Here is a 17,647-nt window from a genome sequence, read left to right as displayed (position 1 = left end):
AATGCAGCGGTAGACCAACTCGTTTTCTGAGGTAAAATTACTGTTTTTATCAATGGAGTCTGGTGGCTTTGAAAAGAGCATAGATAACGACTTCAGTTCCCTGTTGGAAAGGGCTGTCTGACAGCAAAGTAAAGTGATGAAAATATTCAAATATAGCATACTTATATTGATTTTTTTTAGGTGGCTAAAATACATTAAAGGTTTTTTTTTCTGTATTTTGGCATTTAACAGACCAAACAATTAATGGGAAATCAACTGATTTACTGAAATGATAAAGTTGAAAACAGTTGAAGCGCCTTAATGACTGAAAAAAAAAATACACAACACACATGTTCACTATTACCTCACCTTTAATTTGAAGCAGATTTTCAATCGGTACAAAAAAATGGAAGAAAACTTTCAAAAACCAGCATTTGAGCAAATCACACATGTACCCACGTGGTGGAGATACAAGGGGCTTTGACATTGATCAAATAGTGGAAATAAATGAGGATTAACAGCGTTGTCACATCAATTTGAAAACACAACTACTGTACATTAATGGTTACTGCTACCATAACCACCCATGCCCCGGCCTATGGCGTTATGATTAGGATGAATAAACAAACATTCAACACCAGCTTTTCATCGTAGCGCCACAAAGACCTTTTTTTAAAACATTGTCAAGCCGAAGATAAAAATGGCAGGACTAAAAATGGAGTCTCGAATAGTCTCGAACCTGTTTAGTAAGTGGTCCAATTAGAGACTAAGAGTCCAGTTTACATTTCTTTTGCCAAGTAAAGGGAAAACAGAGGAAAAATTATAACCAGTTTTCAATTTCTTTTATGAAATTGACTTATAAATCCCTACACTGAGAAAATATGTCGTCGTATGTTAAAACCTCAAAAAGCCATTATGTGGCGTTTTCAAGGGGAAAATGCTAATTTAAAAACTCTTGTCATGTCATTAAGTAAATAGTTGATTTTCCCTCAGCGTTTGCCAGCTTTACCATACGGCGGCTAAATGAGAAACCAGATTAGCGTCTCTTGTCCTTCCTGTCTCTATCTTTATGCTCCCTATCGCTCCTGGACGACCTGCTCCTCCCTTCTTCGCTCCTCCTCTTCTTCCTCTCCTTGGTTCCCTTTGAGTCCCTCCCTCCTCCTCCTCCTCCGCTGCTCCCTCCTCTCTTGCGGTGGCTTTTCTCCTCTCCTCCTTTCTTCCTGTCCCTGGCCCTGTCCGACGGCCTCCTCTTGCGCTTGCCGCTGTCTCGGCTGCGACTTCGGCTGCTGCTTTTGGACGACGAGGACGAGGAGGAGGAGGACGACGAAGAGGAGCGGCTGGATCCGGAGGAGGAGGAGCTTCCGCTGGAGGAGGAGCCCGAGGTGGAAGAGGAGGAGCTCTTGCTGTGAGTGCGGCCCTTCTTTGGCTCCTTAGCCTTCTTCCTCCCTCTCCCAGCGTCCTCTCCCTCCTTAGAGGGTGCGGGGGGAACGCTGGGGGCCTCCTGGGTCGCGGGCAGTTCTTGGGGTGCTTCGTCCCCTGGTTTCTCTTCCACCGTCTGGTTCTCAGTTGCTGAGTTCTGGACCTCGAGGCCGGGGATGATGAAATCGTGCCCAGGCAGCTGTTCGGCACCTGTTTGGGGTTCTGGGGTTGGAGAGGATCTCTTGGTCTCAGAGGACTTTACTGCTGGTTCCCCTGCAGCGTGGCTGAGCTGGGGCTGGTGACTTGTGTTTGGTGTTTCTTGGCTGGTTACGGCTGGTGGTTCAGAGGACTGATAGTCCTGGGTTTCTTCGTTTTGGAGGTCTGTGGGCTCCTGTTTCCTGTCTGTTTTTCCCTTCTCTCCCTCTCCCTTCCTGCCGTCCCCCTGCTCTGGCCCGCCCCCCACCTCCATCTCCTCTGACCCTGGACTCGCCTCCTTATCTCCCTTCTCCCCCATCCCCTCTACGTCTTTAACCCCCTCCTCTCCTACCTTCTTCTCCTCGCTGACCTCCTCACTCAACTCCATCCCCTCCACCTCTTCCTCCACAATCTTCAACACTTCCTTCACCCCTTCCTCCACCTTGTCCTTCTCTGTCTGTCTGTCATTTCTATCCCTCTCCCTCTCCTTTTCCCTCTCCCTTTCCATCTCCTCCTCCTCTTCCTCTTCCTCCTCTTCCTTCATCTCTGCATCCCCCTTGTTACCTGCCACCTTAACTACCTGACCTGCTGGCTTACCCTCCGCCGAGTGGTCCATCCCTGTTGCTGCCGTGTTGCCGTCCTGGTCGCGGTTCGGCTGTCGCCGGGGGCGGGACTCCATCTTGCTGAGGTGTTCGGCAAAAGCCTCACGCCTCTCCTCAAACACAACTGTCCAGAAAAAACAAAACCAAAGATCCAGAGAGGTTACAATGTGGTAAACGCACACAAACTTGTTTTTTCTCTGGATGACTGGATAGCGTAAAGATCTAACGTCTTTCAAAAGTACAAGAAACTTCTTCATCTCTTAAAAGCATGGACAAAAGAAGAACCCTACTGACCATTTAGTTTCTTGGTGGAGTCGTCGAGGAGTTTCTGTGTGGCGGAGCACATTTTACCAGGAACGTAGAAGATATGAGGCTTGGTCTTGGTACGAATGTATTTCACCAGACGGTTATTGTGGCTGGTCCACTCCTCTTGCTGTCGATGAAGGAAAGAGAAGGTTAAATACAGTTCTGGCAAATAAAGTACAAACTCTCTGATCCTTTTATTTTCAGTTTTCAATGTCTCTTGTTTCTACTGGCTACAAAATGGCAAATTTTCGATAACAACTTTTCTTTCCGCCATCGACCATGGAAGAAATAACCACTGTTGCTGCTTTGTGCAGGATGCGGAAGTCCAAGATATGTCAGAAAACCAAACGCCGTCGCATCTGGGCGAGCTGTATCCACATACAGTGCCATTGCACTGACTGTACCTAGCAAGCCACGCGTCACTACTGCGGTATGAACCCCAAAACAAACAGATATTGCTGTGATTTAATTGCAATAAACGGATCAAAAGGATGCCGAAATAACTACATAATGATGTTGATTTGTAAAAAGTCTGAATTCATGCTTTGTCAGGTCTGTCCGCAAGACGACAAGCAAACAACTTTTAAAATGCCTGTTTTCTGAATGAGTTCGGAACGATCAGTGCCAGGCTATGCTAACATTGTAGCTGCTCTATCAACACTCGTAACACAGCATAACGTCATCTAGGCATAAATACGGCAGCGACGTTGTTGTTTATACCATAGACACTCTGGTTTATACACATACATTCATACACAGTTTTGTCTGGTCTTTGTACAGATATGATGTACTATCGTAGCTCTGGGTGCCTGCAAATGTCCACAGTAAGTTTGTCCTCCACTCCATCTCTGATTAAACTACATCAGGATGTCGGTGATGACAGCAGGAGGATCTCGACGCTGATGGGGTTTTGTGACACAGCGTCGTGCAAATTTCTCGCTCCAGTTGAAAAATTTCGATAGACGAATGACGCAAATTTTGTGAGTTTGCATCGCTTCATTTGCATTGACTTTGTATGTAATGCGCCGCACGAAAAGTTTGCTTTGCGCTTGGTGTGAACGCACTGTAAGAGGTATTTTCTTACCAGCTGAGCTAATTCCACTTTCTGTTCCAGCAGTCTCAGCTCAGTCTGTTTGGCTCTCCTCTCTTCGAACAGCTCCCTCTTATCACTCTCCACCTTCTTCTTCTCAGCCTCAGCCTGAACCTCGAGCTTCGCCTCAATCTCTGTACGTCGCTTTTGCTGTGGGGACACCAGCAGAGGGTGGACAGAGACAGGGTTACGGAGAGGACGATAAACACAGTTGTAGTGCACAAGCATCAAGTTATTAGCCAACGTATTGTATAAATAATGTGTCAGCAGTTGGGTTTCCCCAACATTTCTGTGGATGCTATTGTGAAGTGAATGGAAATCACACATTTTAAATAAAACATATATATTAAAAAAATTACTAAGTACTTAACAAAACACAGAGACAATACACTAAAACACCATGACCCTGCTTCACATACATTACTTTTCATTTCTGAAATCAGAGCACATGAATTAACCAAATTCTTGTTTCAGTGACAGATTAGCTAAAAAACCACCATCTAATTTAGTAACTTAATGAAAGCATGATTGGATTAAAATATTTCAGGGGCATTTTGTTGTCATTGCCTTGTTGGATGAGATTAGCTAATATGAACGACGGAAGTCTGAATATTTGCTTTGCCTGACTTCCTCGATGGCAGTCAGCTTAAGAGTTCACTAATAAACCGGATAGATTTTCCTCACCTTCTCTGTGGAGACGTTGGACTCTTGTTTGAATTTTTGCAGGGTCCCCATCAGCAGGCCGAACATACGCCGATTCCTGAACAAAAAAGCGCAAACCCAACATCACACACAGCCGAAATGTTCAGCATTTTCTGTTTGCTGGTGCAATTTAACAAATGTGATCATAAAGATCACGACAGCGAGCTCGTAGCTCATGTTGGCCTACCTCTGTTTGCCCCTCTCATCCATGGTTTGATCTTGAATGAGGTCTCTGCGTGTTCTCTCCTTGGAGGTAGCTACCACAGACGACTGCAACGCCGGCTGGGGGAAGAAGAAAACATGAAAGAGAGCAAATAGTTAGGTGTTTGTCTTTCAAAACACTGCATGTCTTAGCTTCTCCTAATATTTGACATTTAATTGTCAGCCTGCCAGAGGTTTCTGCTCTACCCAAAACACATCAAATGCTAAACTTTCACCCCCACAGGCTGCATGTATGAACAGCTCTACCAACACACAGGAGATGAACTCTTTATTCTTACCTTTTTGACATCGTCATCATCCTCGGCGTCGCTGTCGTGATGCGCGTCTCTCCTGGCCCTCTGGTCCCCCGCCAGCCTGCAGAGACACACACACAAAAAGATAAGACGCCTGTAATAGACAGACACTTCACAGTCTATGTAAATATAGCAACTGCTGCTCTCACAGCTGTCAGCTCTGCTAATTGAAGCCTCACATCTGTCAGAACATGAGTAATCAAAGGCCCTGTTCAGACCTGGCATTAACATGCGTCCTGGGTGATGTGATCACTAGTGGACCTCCAAGTACAGGTGTGAATGCACTCAAGACACATTGAGGACGCATTGAGATCCGATCGCATTCTAATGCCAGGTGTGAACAGACATACTCTGAGCGGTCCACTTGTGATTGGATAACCCAAGACGCATGTTAATGCCAGGTCTGAACATGGCCAAAGTGATTCAATTACTTACTCCGGGGGTATGATCTTAACACAAGAAAGAGGTACAAAATAACTGAAAGACAGCAAGACTGGCACAAAACGAAGAGTAAATGCCATCATATTTTCTGATTGCTGTTCGGCCTGAGGCCGTCAAGGGGCTACATTAAAATTAAACTGTTAAAAAACGGTTATACCAGCAAATAGTATATTTCCCAATATCAGCATTAAACTCAATTAATAAAACTGGTTACATTTTGTTGACAATTGATTATTATTTGTTACTAATCTACTCTCTAATTCTAAAAGCTAAACAGTCATGATTCTATACTTAGTATGGTATTCAATTCAATTTATTTTTATATAGCGTCAAATCATAACAGAAGTTAACTCGAGACGCTTTATATATAGAGCAGGTCTTAGTACTCTATACATAGCTATATTGGGATGTTTTATCATCATAAATTGTGTGATGATCTGCTGCTAGTATAACAGTTAGAAGCATAAGCATATCAAAAAATTAAAATCTCACCTCAGCAGGGCTCCTTCTATGTCCCTTTGCTTGGCAGGGGGGCCGCCGCTTCCCATGTCTGAGAGACTACGCCTGGTAAAGGACAAACAGACGGTGGTTAGACGTAAGCAGGCACTTTAAAACAATCAACTCTGATGGATTTCCATGCTGGCAAGAACATATCAATGGTCTTTGCTTGTTTAGTCAGATATATTATTCTCTTATTTCTATTATAGTTTATTTGTTTCACAAACCAATATAGGGCAATCATTGTGCAAATACTTACTGAATGTATAGTACACTCAGAGGCGAATACATTAGGTACACCAATCTAAAACTCATGCAGCAACGGTCCTGCAATACATCCTACCTTCATGTAGGCTATATGGTGCCTTCAAATGAAACTCGCGAGCTTGTGTTTACAACATGGGAAGTCGTGCACACATGTGCTCGGCGTTAAAGTGGTTAAGTCATGAGAACACCTCTGATAAGCAACAGAAATATTAACATTACAGTCGGCGACTAGAAGCCACAGAGGCTAACAATTTAGCAAGCTAGCAAGTGGATAACATTTTGAGTAAATGCTAAGGCATGATGACAGAGAAAAAAGACGAGGCCATTGGGAATATCAAGATTTTCCTCAGACATAGTATGTAATCATGAAGAAAAACAATATACGACTAAAATTACAATATATTAACTTATTACGAACTGAAAAATGTACTTCCACGGCCTCCGCCATTTCTCACAAAGTCAACAAACACGTCACAACTCGTAAACACGACCCCATTTGAAGGCACCAATAATGTCCAGTTTTAGTTTAAACTGTTTTAGAGGCGATTCAATTCAATGCTCCCTTTGGAAGTTGTAGTTTGTGGTGCAGTTGAATTATATAGAGATATATTAGGGTGTTCAGTTTACCATCTTACTATTTAGTATACTCACATTCATATAAACATGTTTTAATGAATATAAATCTACCAAACAGCAGCAGAAAACTAAATCTACAATCTAAAACCTGTTGTGCTTTTCAACTCCTCAGCCTCTTCCCACTAAGTACACCTGCTGTTGTATGATAGTAATCAGGTGAAGCAATGCTACAGATTAATACTCCATCCATCATCTTTGTCCCCCCTCCCAAAGGAGGACGGTCTGCAGGACAGATAATAATGCACACAGTGCACTTTCATAGACTGAGCTACTGGAGTTACCCTGCACTATATTCATTTTTAACAGTCTCTTCTGCACTATATTCACTTTTTTAATAGTCGTGTATCACAGCTGTTACCCTGACCTATAAACAGTTTTTCTTCATCTCCTTGTATTTCTATATCTGGACTACTTTTTTTGTACTTTGCACTACTAACTTTTTTACTGCCTTTTTACTAACATGTTTTGCACTATGGAACTGTGATGCTGGAAACTTTCCCTCGGGATCAATAAAGTAAGTAACTATCTATCTATCTATCTAAGGATTAATACTCCATCTACTAATAAACCAACCAATCAATCAAGTAAATGCCAGTTGGTGGCTCATTCATTAGCCAAACTCACAAATGTGGCTTGAAAAGATGTGTATTTTACGGTTAGGCATGGACCTAATCTCCACAGCTTGCTTTATAATTTATATTTTACATGGCTTGTACGCCATTTGAAGAAAAACAATATACGACTAAAATTACAATATATAAACTTATTATGCACTGAAAAATTAACTTCCAAGGCCAGGAAAAAGTTTGAAGCTTTTAAATCAAAGCTTCAAACTTTCCTGTTTGCTGCTGCCTTTTATTAAACCAGACAGTGATCTTATACACACTGCACTAGAGCTTTCACTCTTGTGTTATATTCTATCCTAGCTTTTATTTTTAGCTTGTTTTTATGTTCTAATCTTTAATGGTTTTATAACTGTTTTATTATGTCTTGAAGTTCTTTTGCACTTTGTCGAAATGTTCTTAAATGTTTATGTAAAGCACTTTGGATTGCCCTGTTGCTGAAATGTGCTATTCAAATAAAGCTGCCTTAGCTTGCACCTCCCGATATCTACCACTATCTAAGTCGTCATATATGCCTAGCTTTCTGTACACAGCTTTGTGGAGCCCAGCTTTACCTGAGCAGGTTCATTCCTCTGCCTCTACCTCCACCAGGGCCTGCCATGGGGCCGCTGAGCCGACGGATCTGACCCGGTCTGCAGGAAACACAGAGAGAAACACAATGAAACTAAATGGTCTTGATTTCTCGGTACTGATGTGGTTAGTTCGTTAGAAGCAGAGCCATGTGATACTAGCGTGCTAAACAGGTACATCTGGAGAGACACCGTGACGACGCCTGCAGGGCCTCGCAGCAATAACCCGACTGGGCTTGATGTTTCACCATAATGTTAAGAGCAGTTCATATTTACTACATGTATGTGTCTTATTTATCAGTTTAGGAACAGCTACTGCGACCTTGTGTCGCTCCAGCTCGCATGAACCAACCTAATGTTTGCTATCTCGCTAACAGACTCATGCTAGCGCGCATCGGCTAGTCGTTTCCATGCTAGCAGGTTGGTTTCGCTTTATCACTAGGAAATACAACTAAAACTAAATAACCACTCGGTGCTTTCTTTACCTGGATTCATTAGGATCACGTCCCGTTAGTTTGCGGATGTTATCGTCCACATTCTTCAGGCTTTCCTTCGCTTTCTCGAGCTGGTCCTGCAAGCTCCGCACCACCACCGCCATCTTGCTTTCGGTTAGCGCGAATCACGTGTTTCTTCTTCTTCTTCTTCTTCTTCTATCTTCGCCTGCTCGCTTTCTTCTTCTTCGTGGTTTTACCAAGCAGCAGCAGACTGGATGCGAGGTTGTAGCGCGTTACCGCCATCTGCTGCTCAGTTTGTATATATCCCAAAGAGATAGCTCAAACATGTTTGTTTTTCTAGTTTTTTTATTTTATTGTTTATTGTTTTTTCTTATTTTCACAAACACAATAATAATAATAATTAAAAAACAAAAAAAAACAAACAAACACTGGTACAGCTCAGATCAAAAACATATACACTCACCGGCAACTTTATTAGGTACAAGATGTACCTAATAAAGTGGACGGTGCTGTTGTAGCCCATCTGCTTCAAGGTTGGACGTGTTGTGCGTTTGGAGATGGTATTCTGCGTACTTTGGTTGTAACGAGTGGTTATTTGAGATACTGTTGCCTTTCTATCATCTCGAACCACTCTGCCCATTCTCCTCTGACCTCTGACATCAACAAGGCATTTTCGTCCACGCTCACTGGATATTTTCTCTTTTTCGGACCATTCTCTGTAAACCCTAGAGATGGTTGTGCGTGTAAATCCCAGTAGATCAGCAGTTTTTGAAATACCAGCCCATCTGGCACCAACAACCATGCCACGTTCAAAGTCACTTAAATCCCCTTTCTTCCCCATTCTGATGCTCGGTTTGAACTTCAGCAATTCGTCTTCACCACCTCTAGATGCCTAAATGCATTGAGTTACTGCCATGTGATTGGCTGATCAGCTATTTGTGTTAACAAGCAATTGAACAGGTGTGCCTAATAAAGTGGCCGGTGAGTGTATATAGGAGGTTATAGGAAATAGTCCATAGTGCAGGGAAGTCACAGGATATATGAGTTCATGTTCAGGAGACTCCTTGTGAGATAATGGAGGAGAGATCAAGTCCAATATAATTCAGATAGGGCTGCCAGATATGAGTGGAACTGATCTACTTTGGCATGTAGAATATTTGTAAGATATTTCCAAAGGGACCATCTCAAATATGACTTTACGCCAGCCTTGAACAGAGGCTTTCTTATCACTAATCCACTGTAGTAATATATTTTTTTCTAGCAGCAAATGTAAGAATGTTATATAAGCTTTTGTTGGCTGCAGTAGTTTATATTTGTACCTGGGATTCCTAAAATCAAAGACATTGGATTCATTTCTAAATCCTTATCAAATATCTTTTCCATTTCACATAATATTTCAGACGAGTACTTCTGTAATTTATGACACGACCAAAGGCAATGGGTTAAGGTACCTATTTCGGTTTTGCATTTGAGACACAGAGGAGAAAGTGAGGGGTCAAAAGAATGCCTGCGATTAGGGGATATATGTATTCTATGTATAATTTTAAATTAATTTTAGCTAAAACATGTTTTAATGTAACAATATGGTCATTAAAAATAACATTTGCCTTAAAGGGGACATATCGTGCTCATTTTCAGGTTCATATTTGTATTTTGTGTCTCTACTAGAACATGTTTACATGCTTTAATGTTAAAAAAAAACCTTTATTTTCCTCATACTGTCGGCCTGAATATACCTGTATCTGTCTGAAACGCTCCGTTTTAGTACATTTCAATCGAATTGCAACAGAATTGTGTTGCTAGGCAACAGCTTGGGTCCATGTTTACTTTATGTAGGCTGATGACATTCACTGCAACAGGAAATAAACTGGGACCCATTTAGAATGTTTAGTTTTAAAACTTTGAAATGGTCTAAATATTGTATATTTGTGACATCACAATTTTATAATTTATGGCAAATTATTCCGTGGACCCCCTGACAGAATGCCACGGACCCCTGGGGGTCCCCGGACCCCACTTTGAGAATCACGTACAGGAGATCTTTAATTATGACTCTTTCCTGGAGTTGGATGGTGTCATGTGTGAAGTGTTTCTAGGAGTGCTCCCGCTGTCAGAAGTCACAAGATCCCCAGGAATTATAGTACCATAACTTGTACTATAGCAGTCAGTGAACTCATCATTTATGACTGTTTACCTATAGACAAACCTACCAACAACTTGTAATAATTGGGGATTGTAAAAACCAATCAAAGTAGTTATGGCACATGCATTTACTAGACAAAGCTAAAATACATGTTTATGTTTATACATAGTGTGACACTACATTGTGATTTTTCCCACAAAGAGAATACACAGTTTTATATTGAACTTCAATCTGGAAACTTATTTCTGTTTTCAGAGATTTGTAAAGTATGTTTGTGTTTAGCTCATATTTAGAGTAGAATAATCAAAGTGTTCCTCATGTTGTTTAAGGAACAACGCAGCGTAAAGGCGTACTCTCCTCTCTTGGCAGCCAGGTTCTGTTCGTCTGCCCGTCTCTTTCGTACTGCATCACAAACAGCAGTGAGCCGAGAACACCCGCTCTAAATTGAGAGTCCGAGATTGAAAATAAAAACCCTTTTGAGTCCGGCTCTTGCATCTCTTGCATATCAAAGTGGGAAACAACCATCAAACAGCATTTCATTTCCTGGGTCATGTCTGCATGTGGCACTGTTGGATTTCTGCTGTTTCACTGCTGATTGCCTTGTGTGTAGAGGGCATTGCAACATTACGACATACTGTGGCAGTGTGTGTGTTGCTACCATTGTAGTTGTTTGTGAACTCACTTAACTTTCTCCTTGTTTGCTACATTTGAAAACATAACTTTTATCATAGCCCATGTCAGATGTTTTGTTTTATTCAAAATGTTTAAGTTAATGTAGAAAAAAATGGAATGTGTAGGTTTTTTTTTAAAGAAAGGGATTCATTCAAAAGCACGATCAGTTTCGACAATTTGTCAAAAAAAATTATACATTAAAAATAACTTGTCTTTAAGTCATCTATAAGACTAGTAGGAGTTGCAACAATATAAAAATATTGAATGATATATTAATAATTTCTCCTATTCCAGTGTCTGACACACCTCAGTGAAGTTGATTAAGTCTTTGGCATTAAAGAGGACCTATCATGCTCATTTTCAGGTGCATACTTACTTAATACTACGTATTTTCGGTTTCTACTAGAACAGGTTTACATGATATAATTATCAAAAAACACTTTATTTTTCTCATACCAGCTGTGCTGCAGCACCTCTTTTCACCTTCTGTCTGAAACGCTGTTTGAGCTCCTGCCCCGCCCCCCGACAAGCCCAGTCTGCTCTGATTGGTCAGCTGGCCCACTATTGTGATTGGTCAACCGAACCAAACTCTTTGGACTCAGCTCCAACTCCGCTCTAACTAGCTTTGTTTGAGAGTGTGCCAAACCAACCGTTACGCAAATGTCTTATTTTTGTGACATCACCACGTTACAGAAGAAAAGGCGGGACTTCAAGCAAGGTGTTTCAGGCAGTTCAGGAGCAGTGTTTCTGTGGGGGAGAGTAACTTTCTTTGGTGTGGGCTTTGTAACTTTGCAGACCTTTTACATGCACAAAAAACTATATAACACACTAAAGAAAAGGAAAAAAGCACAAAAGCATAATAGGTGCCCTTTAATCAACACGGTGCTGGGAAATAATTGAACGTCACCTCCATGGTAACTGTGGGACACACAAAGATGTGTTTTTTTTTTCAACTTGCATAACACTAACATGATAATCTCATTACCCAGACGTGAACAAGCTCTTTGTCTGAGCTCTGAACAAAGCAGGGAACAAACTAAAATTAGCAGGGAGCATTTTTCTCAGTTGCGTCGACAGGATTATGGGCAAATATTTATATCATCAGGGCTACTTGTAAAATAAAATATTAATAAAATACAAAAATGCCATATTAAAGAAAGTGGAGTTGCACCCTTGTTCCACAGATTTTAGGTGTGGCTTTTGGCTGCATCATTGTTATTCTTATCTATATCCATGTTTTTTCCCTGAATGAAACATAATTTTGCTGTCTGTTACCGGTGCTCAAATGTAAATCATCCACTTGAACAACGAAATGACTTATTAAAACTGTATGGGGCTAGATAAGAAGTACTATAGATTGCTGTTTTCCCTCAATATGTCCTATTATAGGTCTTATATTATTTCTCAGAGGGTAAATCATCATTCCTCCTGGTTTGTTTCCTCTGTCTTTCAGTATCTTTCTCTTCCATTTACGTCGTCTCTCTCTGCTCATCGCTAACCAGCACTTTTCCCTCTATTTCCCCATCGCTGTGTTGTCATGGTGACAGTGGTTGAATCTCATTTGCATTGAGTGTTTCATGTTGCCCTCTCACTAGAGGGAAAGCCCTGCAGTGCAGGGATAGGGTTACCACTCCTTTCTGGAGTGTCGGCACATTGAGAAGAGCTCATATTCGGTGTTCCCTCCACATCAACCGCCCTCCCTTGGATGGAGCCTGTTTTTTATAACCATACTAAATATATGGCGTAAGTATTATACATTTTCAATGCTAAATAAGCCTCTAAACAACATAGTGACCATTGTTTAAAGAGGACCTATTATGCTTTTTCCCTTTCCTTTAGTGCAGGGGTGTCAAACTTATATACTTTTTAAGATACTGTACACACATACTGTACAGCCCAATTGGATCTCAGGTGGGCCGGACCAGTAAAATCATTGCATAATAAACTTTCTTTTAGTGTAAAGAAGTACAGTAAAAGAAGTACAATAATAGTGTATCCAGCATAGGGCCTGCTACTCTTATAAGGACAGCAGCACCCCTCGTGGAGCAATAGCAGTGCATTTTATTGAGAAACTGGAATTGGAACACTTTGTAAAGTCATCTAGTGGGCCGGATTGGACCCTTTGGTGTGCTGGTTCTGGCCCTCGGGCCGTAAGTTTGACACCCCCGCTTTATATAGGTTTTTTGTGCATATAAAAAGATCTGAAAAGTTCCTGTCCCACACAGAAACACTGCTCCTGAATTGCCTGAGACGCCTTGCTTGAAGTCCCGCCTTTTCTTCGGTAACGTTGTGATGTCACCAAGTAACACATTTGTATAATACCTACCTAGCAGCCAGTTCGGCAAGCCCGCAAACAAAAAGCTAGTTAGAAAGGAGCTGGAGCAGAGTCCGAAGAGTTTGGTTCTGTTGACCAATCACAACAGAGAGGGCCAGCTGACCAATCGGAGCAGACTGGGCTTTTCGGTAGGGCGGGGCAGGAGCTCAAACAGAGCGTTTCAGACAGAGGGTGAGAAGAGGTGCTTCAGCACAGCCGGTATGAGAAAAGTAAAGCGTTTTTTTAAATTTTTTTTATATTAAATCATGTAAACATGTTCTAGTGGAAACCCAAAATACAAGTATGCACCTGAGAATAAGTATAACAGGTCCTCTTTAAACCCCAGAAGGTTAGGGGATGTTATCATTGTATACCCAGCATGCTGCTGAAACTGAAAACAGGAAGTGAATAAGACAACGGAAGCAAACAACTTTTTAATGCTTTTATTCACTGACTAAAAGAAGAGAAGCATTCATTCAACATTAATTCAAATCAACATTCGGCAGGTTGACCCCCCCTCAAGTGTACGCCACCTGTCAGTTAAGAGGTTTTACATGGAGGTTTGTTTCTCCCCAACAGAACCAAGGATCAACACTGTTCTCTATGATAAAATCTGTCCTCTCAGCCGGAGAGGACTCTTTCCCTGCAGACTAAAACAAAAAAACAGCTGGAAACGTTTCATCGGAGTTTTAGATCATTTCAGAGCAGTTTCAGACGTAGATTAAGCCAAGTTCCCGACTCAAACATTCTCATTTATTGGACAAAGTCTTAATCCACGCCGTTACTCGCACTTGGATGTTTTGTAAAACCGTGTACAGATCAAACTGGGAAGTTTTTGAGAAATTAATGAAATGCATTTAAAAATATGATTTGAAATCTGATCCAGCTGTGTTTTTGGGTTACATCTGGTTCCCCGCTTACAGAAAGAAGGTAAAACCCACTGCTATGTGCTCACTTTAACAAACACAATCACACAGAAACATAACGCTCAGAATATTCAACATTAAGGATGGTAAAACCATTTTCGCAAAACACACACATAACAACATAGCTTCTGATTTACAAAGTCTGTGTGATTTTTATAATATACTTCATGTTCATAAATTGAACCCGGACATGTGTTGCATAAGAGTATACCACGGTAATGCATTGTTGATACCTAATACAAATATGCACTGTGTGAGTTTATATATATATATATATATATATATATATATATACTTATCTATTTATATAGTCTATATTTCTTCCTCTATGGTTTTCTAAAGACGCAGCCGGGCGCTGTCAGCACTGCTCGTGCCCCTTTGTGGCCACTAGTAAAGACTGCTGTTATTGCAAACTGTCCTGATTTTAAACAAATGCACAACATTCGTACCACGATAAAACTGGGGCCGTCTAGCCAGTCTCACAGAGACCAAGAGTGAGCCCGCCGTCACCGCTGCTGTCGCTGGGCTGGCTGACCAGAATCAAAAAAGATCTTAAAACGAAATGATAAAGATTTCATAAATCATCATAAGGCCAAGTATTGTCATTGCAAGTTCTTATTAAGTTTACGTCGTCATTTCTACTGCCAGACCGAAAGAAAATGTAAAAACTAAACTAAAAAAAAATAGAGAAGAGTGTGGATTATATGCATTCCTCTTGCATAGTTGTGCGGCTGGACTGGGCAGCAGGCCTGCCTGCCTGGCTAATTAGGAGGTTTTGGCTCTCCAGACTTGACAAGAAAGACTTTGTTTCGCAGCCAGAAACATCAGAGCCACAGTAGCTGAGATCTAAATGAAGATAGTTGGCTGACACTGAGCATGAATATCCATCAGTTCCTTGATATAGCCGGGCGCTACACCGACCTCCAGGGTGTACGCACCACGGCTACTGACAGAGTTTGGCCAGGTTATGCTATCAGTGCCATTTTTGTTGTTTCTTCTCTAGATATGCAATGTGGCAGGTATGTGATAATACCCTTAATATCACGAGATCATCATCATAAGCTGGCTGGAAAACCAGTTTTCAGGTCAGCTATGGCTGAAATTAAACTGGAGAATCCAAACTTCCTCTAAGGCTCTCAGAGTGAACCTCCCGTCCGCTGAGATTATATCATCTAGCCTTATACACATCTATCTATATCTGTTACACAGGACTGATTTTATACCAGTGCAATGCACATCCAGTGTTTTTCCTCCAAGTAACAGAAGCATATATCAGGATGTTAACGAGATTCTTCACATTCCTGCACGAGTCCAGCCCTATGTGAGCCTATTGAAAGTCTGGTAGTAGTCTATGGTCTTAGCATTTAGGTAAAAAAAACTTAAAACAAATACAGGAAGCGTCTGAAATCTCACATCGGGATGAGGGAAACCCTGTCTCTTAATGGTAATCCTTTCAGAAACATGGCCCCTTACTACCTCTTTTCTACAGCTATTTTAAAGTAGACTTTCCAAAACATTGCAAACATCCCGAGAGTCGACGTTACAAACTCTCAAGCTGGCATCGAGTCTGAGCAATGATCAAAGTGGAAATGAAACTGGTCGTGTCTGCCTGTGGCTCTGAGCCCCGTTCAGACTTGATGCAGATCTGACACAGTCTGCTGCTTTGGTACTAAAATAACACACATCTGTCCATGTCAGTGGTATTAGTATTGGCTATTAGCACAGAAGTGTCAAACCCAACTCTTTGTATACAGTATATGGGCCTGGTTAGGACAGATGTGCCCATATCCCTGTATGTCTACAGCTCTAAGATCGCAACAGTTTTAATAAGCTGTCGAGGCCAACTTGTCTCAGATGGACGACTTTAGAGGCCAGCTCTGTGGATTCAATTACCCATCAGGCCACATGGGGTCCTGATATCTTCCAGGATATTCTCTATGAATGCATATAAAGAGCACAGAAAAAAAAAAAAAATGGAAATCAAACAAAATAAAACAGGTCAAAAGGGCAGATTGAACTGGCTGCGACCACATCAATGTACAGTAACTGCTGGTAATGGTCTCCTGAATAACTGACGCCTCATCTTGGAACCTGTCATTTTAAACTGGCATTAAAAACAAGGCTCTGCTAGCTGTGTGTCATACACAAACCTCTGTCTGCATATGGTGTATAAATAAGTCCAGCCCAGACTCCAGGTGCCTACTGTGACTTCTGTGTGCATTCATGTGTGTACTAAATACACAGACTGACTTCCTCTTACTGTATTGTGATGCTCTTACACCAGGCAGATTGATCTAATGGGTGAAACTAAGTCAGTTTAATGGTAAGAGAAGCTAGTTGTTATATTTAGCACACACAGTCAGTGTAAGTTGCTTTCATATTTGTGATTTTTTGTGTACCGGACACAAAAAAAAGTCCCCAAAAAACGGCCTTGGGATGCTGTAGCGTCAAAGTGAAAGCAGATAACACACGTTGGGAACACAGTCGACCTTTGAAAGAGCGACACACTTTTTAAATATAACCACTTCCACATGGCGTCACACCTCCACTCTTGCTCAGACCAGCTGGTAATCTGGTGTGACTAGTTGGTACTAGCTGCGTCCCCGATTCTCTTCGAAAACATTTTTTAAAGTAAAAAAAATATATAGTATATATTTATATAGAGTCTAATTCTCATGCAGACATTTTCACCACGTAGTAAACTGTTTGCAAGTCAGATGGCCTGAGCGACCCCCATCTGGAATGTCCTGTTCCTAGCAGATCTCTAGCAGCAAAATCACCTAACAGCTCCAAAAAGCCCGGGACTACAAACACTCCCAGTCAAATTTGACCTTGGCCACACAGGCTTGCCATGCAACGTATCAGATCAGGCACGCTGGCCTGTAGTCCCAGCCGGAAAGCTATAATCTATCAGAAAGTAGCTTCAGGAAGCATCTGAGGGAGTGTTTAGTCCCTGACGTGTTCTGAGATTTAACCAAACTCCTCGTCCTCCTCGCCTTTAGTTGTACATTCACTCACTCCTCACAGTGAAACAGGTGATGGGGGGGGAAAAAAGAGAGAGAGAGAGGAATATGGTGGCTAGACCTCTCTGCTTAAGCCTCTGTCACACTATAGAAGTATACTGCACTGGACTAGAACGGCCTTGTTTTGCTCTATTATCAGCAACATGCAGTGTGGACCCTTAGTGCCATCAACAGATAGGAATTTGGCCACATTTGTGCAACGACGCTGCTTGGTTATATATATCCAACTGTGCCTTCCATAACACACACACACACACATTCTATACAGCTAG

General features: G+C 41.6%; 1 protein-coding gene across 1 annotated transcript; it reads right to left on the bottom strand.

Annotated features, from left to right (window-relative positions):
• Window positions 1-332: 332 nt before the first annotated feature.
• Window positions 333-8,518, bottom strand: pnn (pinin, desmosome associated protein). Its single transcript, XM_074661461.1, has 9 exons — window positions 8,328-8,518; window positions 7,828-7,905; window positions 5,742-5,813; window positions 4,794-4,869; window positions 4,481-4,575; window positions 4,276-4,351; window positions 3,586-3,741; window positions 2,490-2,628; window positions 333-2,319 (listed from the first exon to the last, which is right to left on the bottom strand). Exons 1-9 carry the CDS (start codon window positions 8,438-8,440, stop codon window positions 1,016-1,018), a joined length of 2,109 nt encoding a protein of 702 aa, XP_074517562.1. The 5' UTR covers window positions 8,441-8,518; the 3' UTR covers window positions 333-1,015.
• Between the last annotated feature and the right edge of the window lie 9,129 nt (window positions 8,519-17,647).

This window comes from Sebastes fasciatus, chromosome 15 (genome assembly GCF_043250625.1).
Source record: "Sebastes fasciatus isolate fSebFas1 chromosome 15, fSebFas1.pri, whole genome shotgun sequence".
NCBI lineage: Eukaryota > Metazoa > Chordata > Actinopteri > Perciformes > Sebastidae > Sebastes > Sebastes fasciatus.
This window is presented reverse-complemented; position numbering and strand designations above follow the sequence as displayed.

What these genes read in the sequence shown, in the direction of transcription:
- pnn (XM_074661461.1), bottom strand. Translation starts at nt 8,440, where the DNA reads ATGGCGGTGGTGGTGCGGAGCTTGCAGGACCAGCTCGAGAAAGCGAAG. An exon ending in GATGAGAGGGGCAAACAGAG is followed by an intron (nt 4,352 to 4,480) that starts GTAGGCCAACAT and finishes TTTTTTGTTCAG; the next exon opens with GAATCGGCGTATGTTCGGCC. An exon ending in CTCCACCAAGAAACTAAATG is followed by an intron (nt 2,320 to 2,489) that starts GTCAGTAGGGTT and finishes TTTTCTGGACAG; the next exon opens with TTGTGTTTGAGGAGAGGCGT.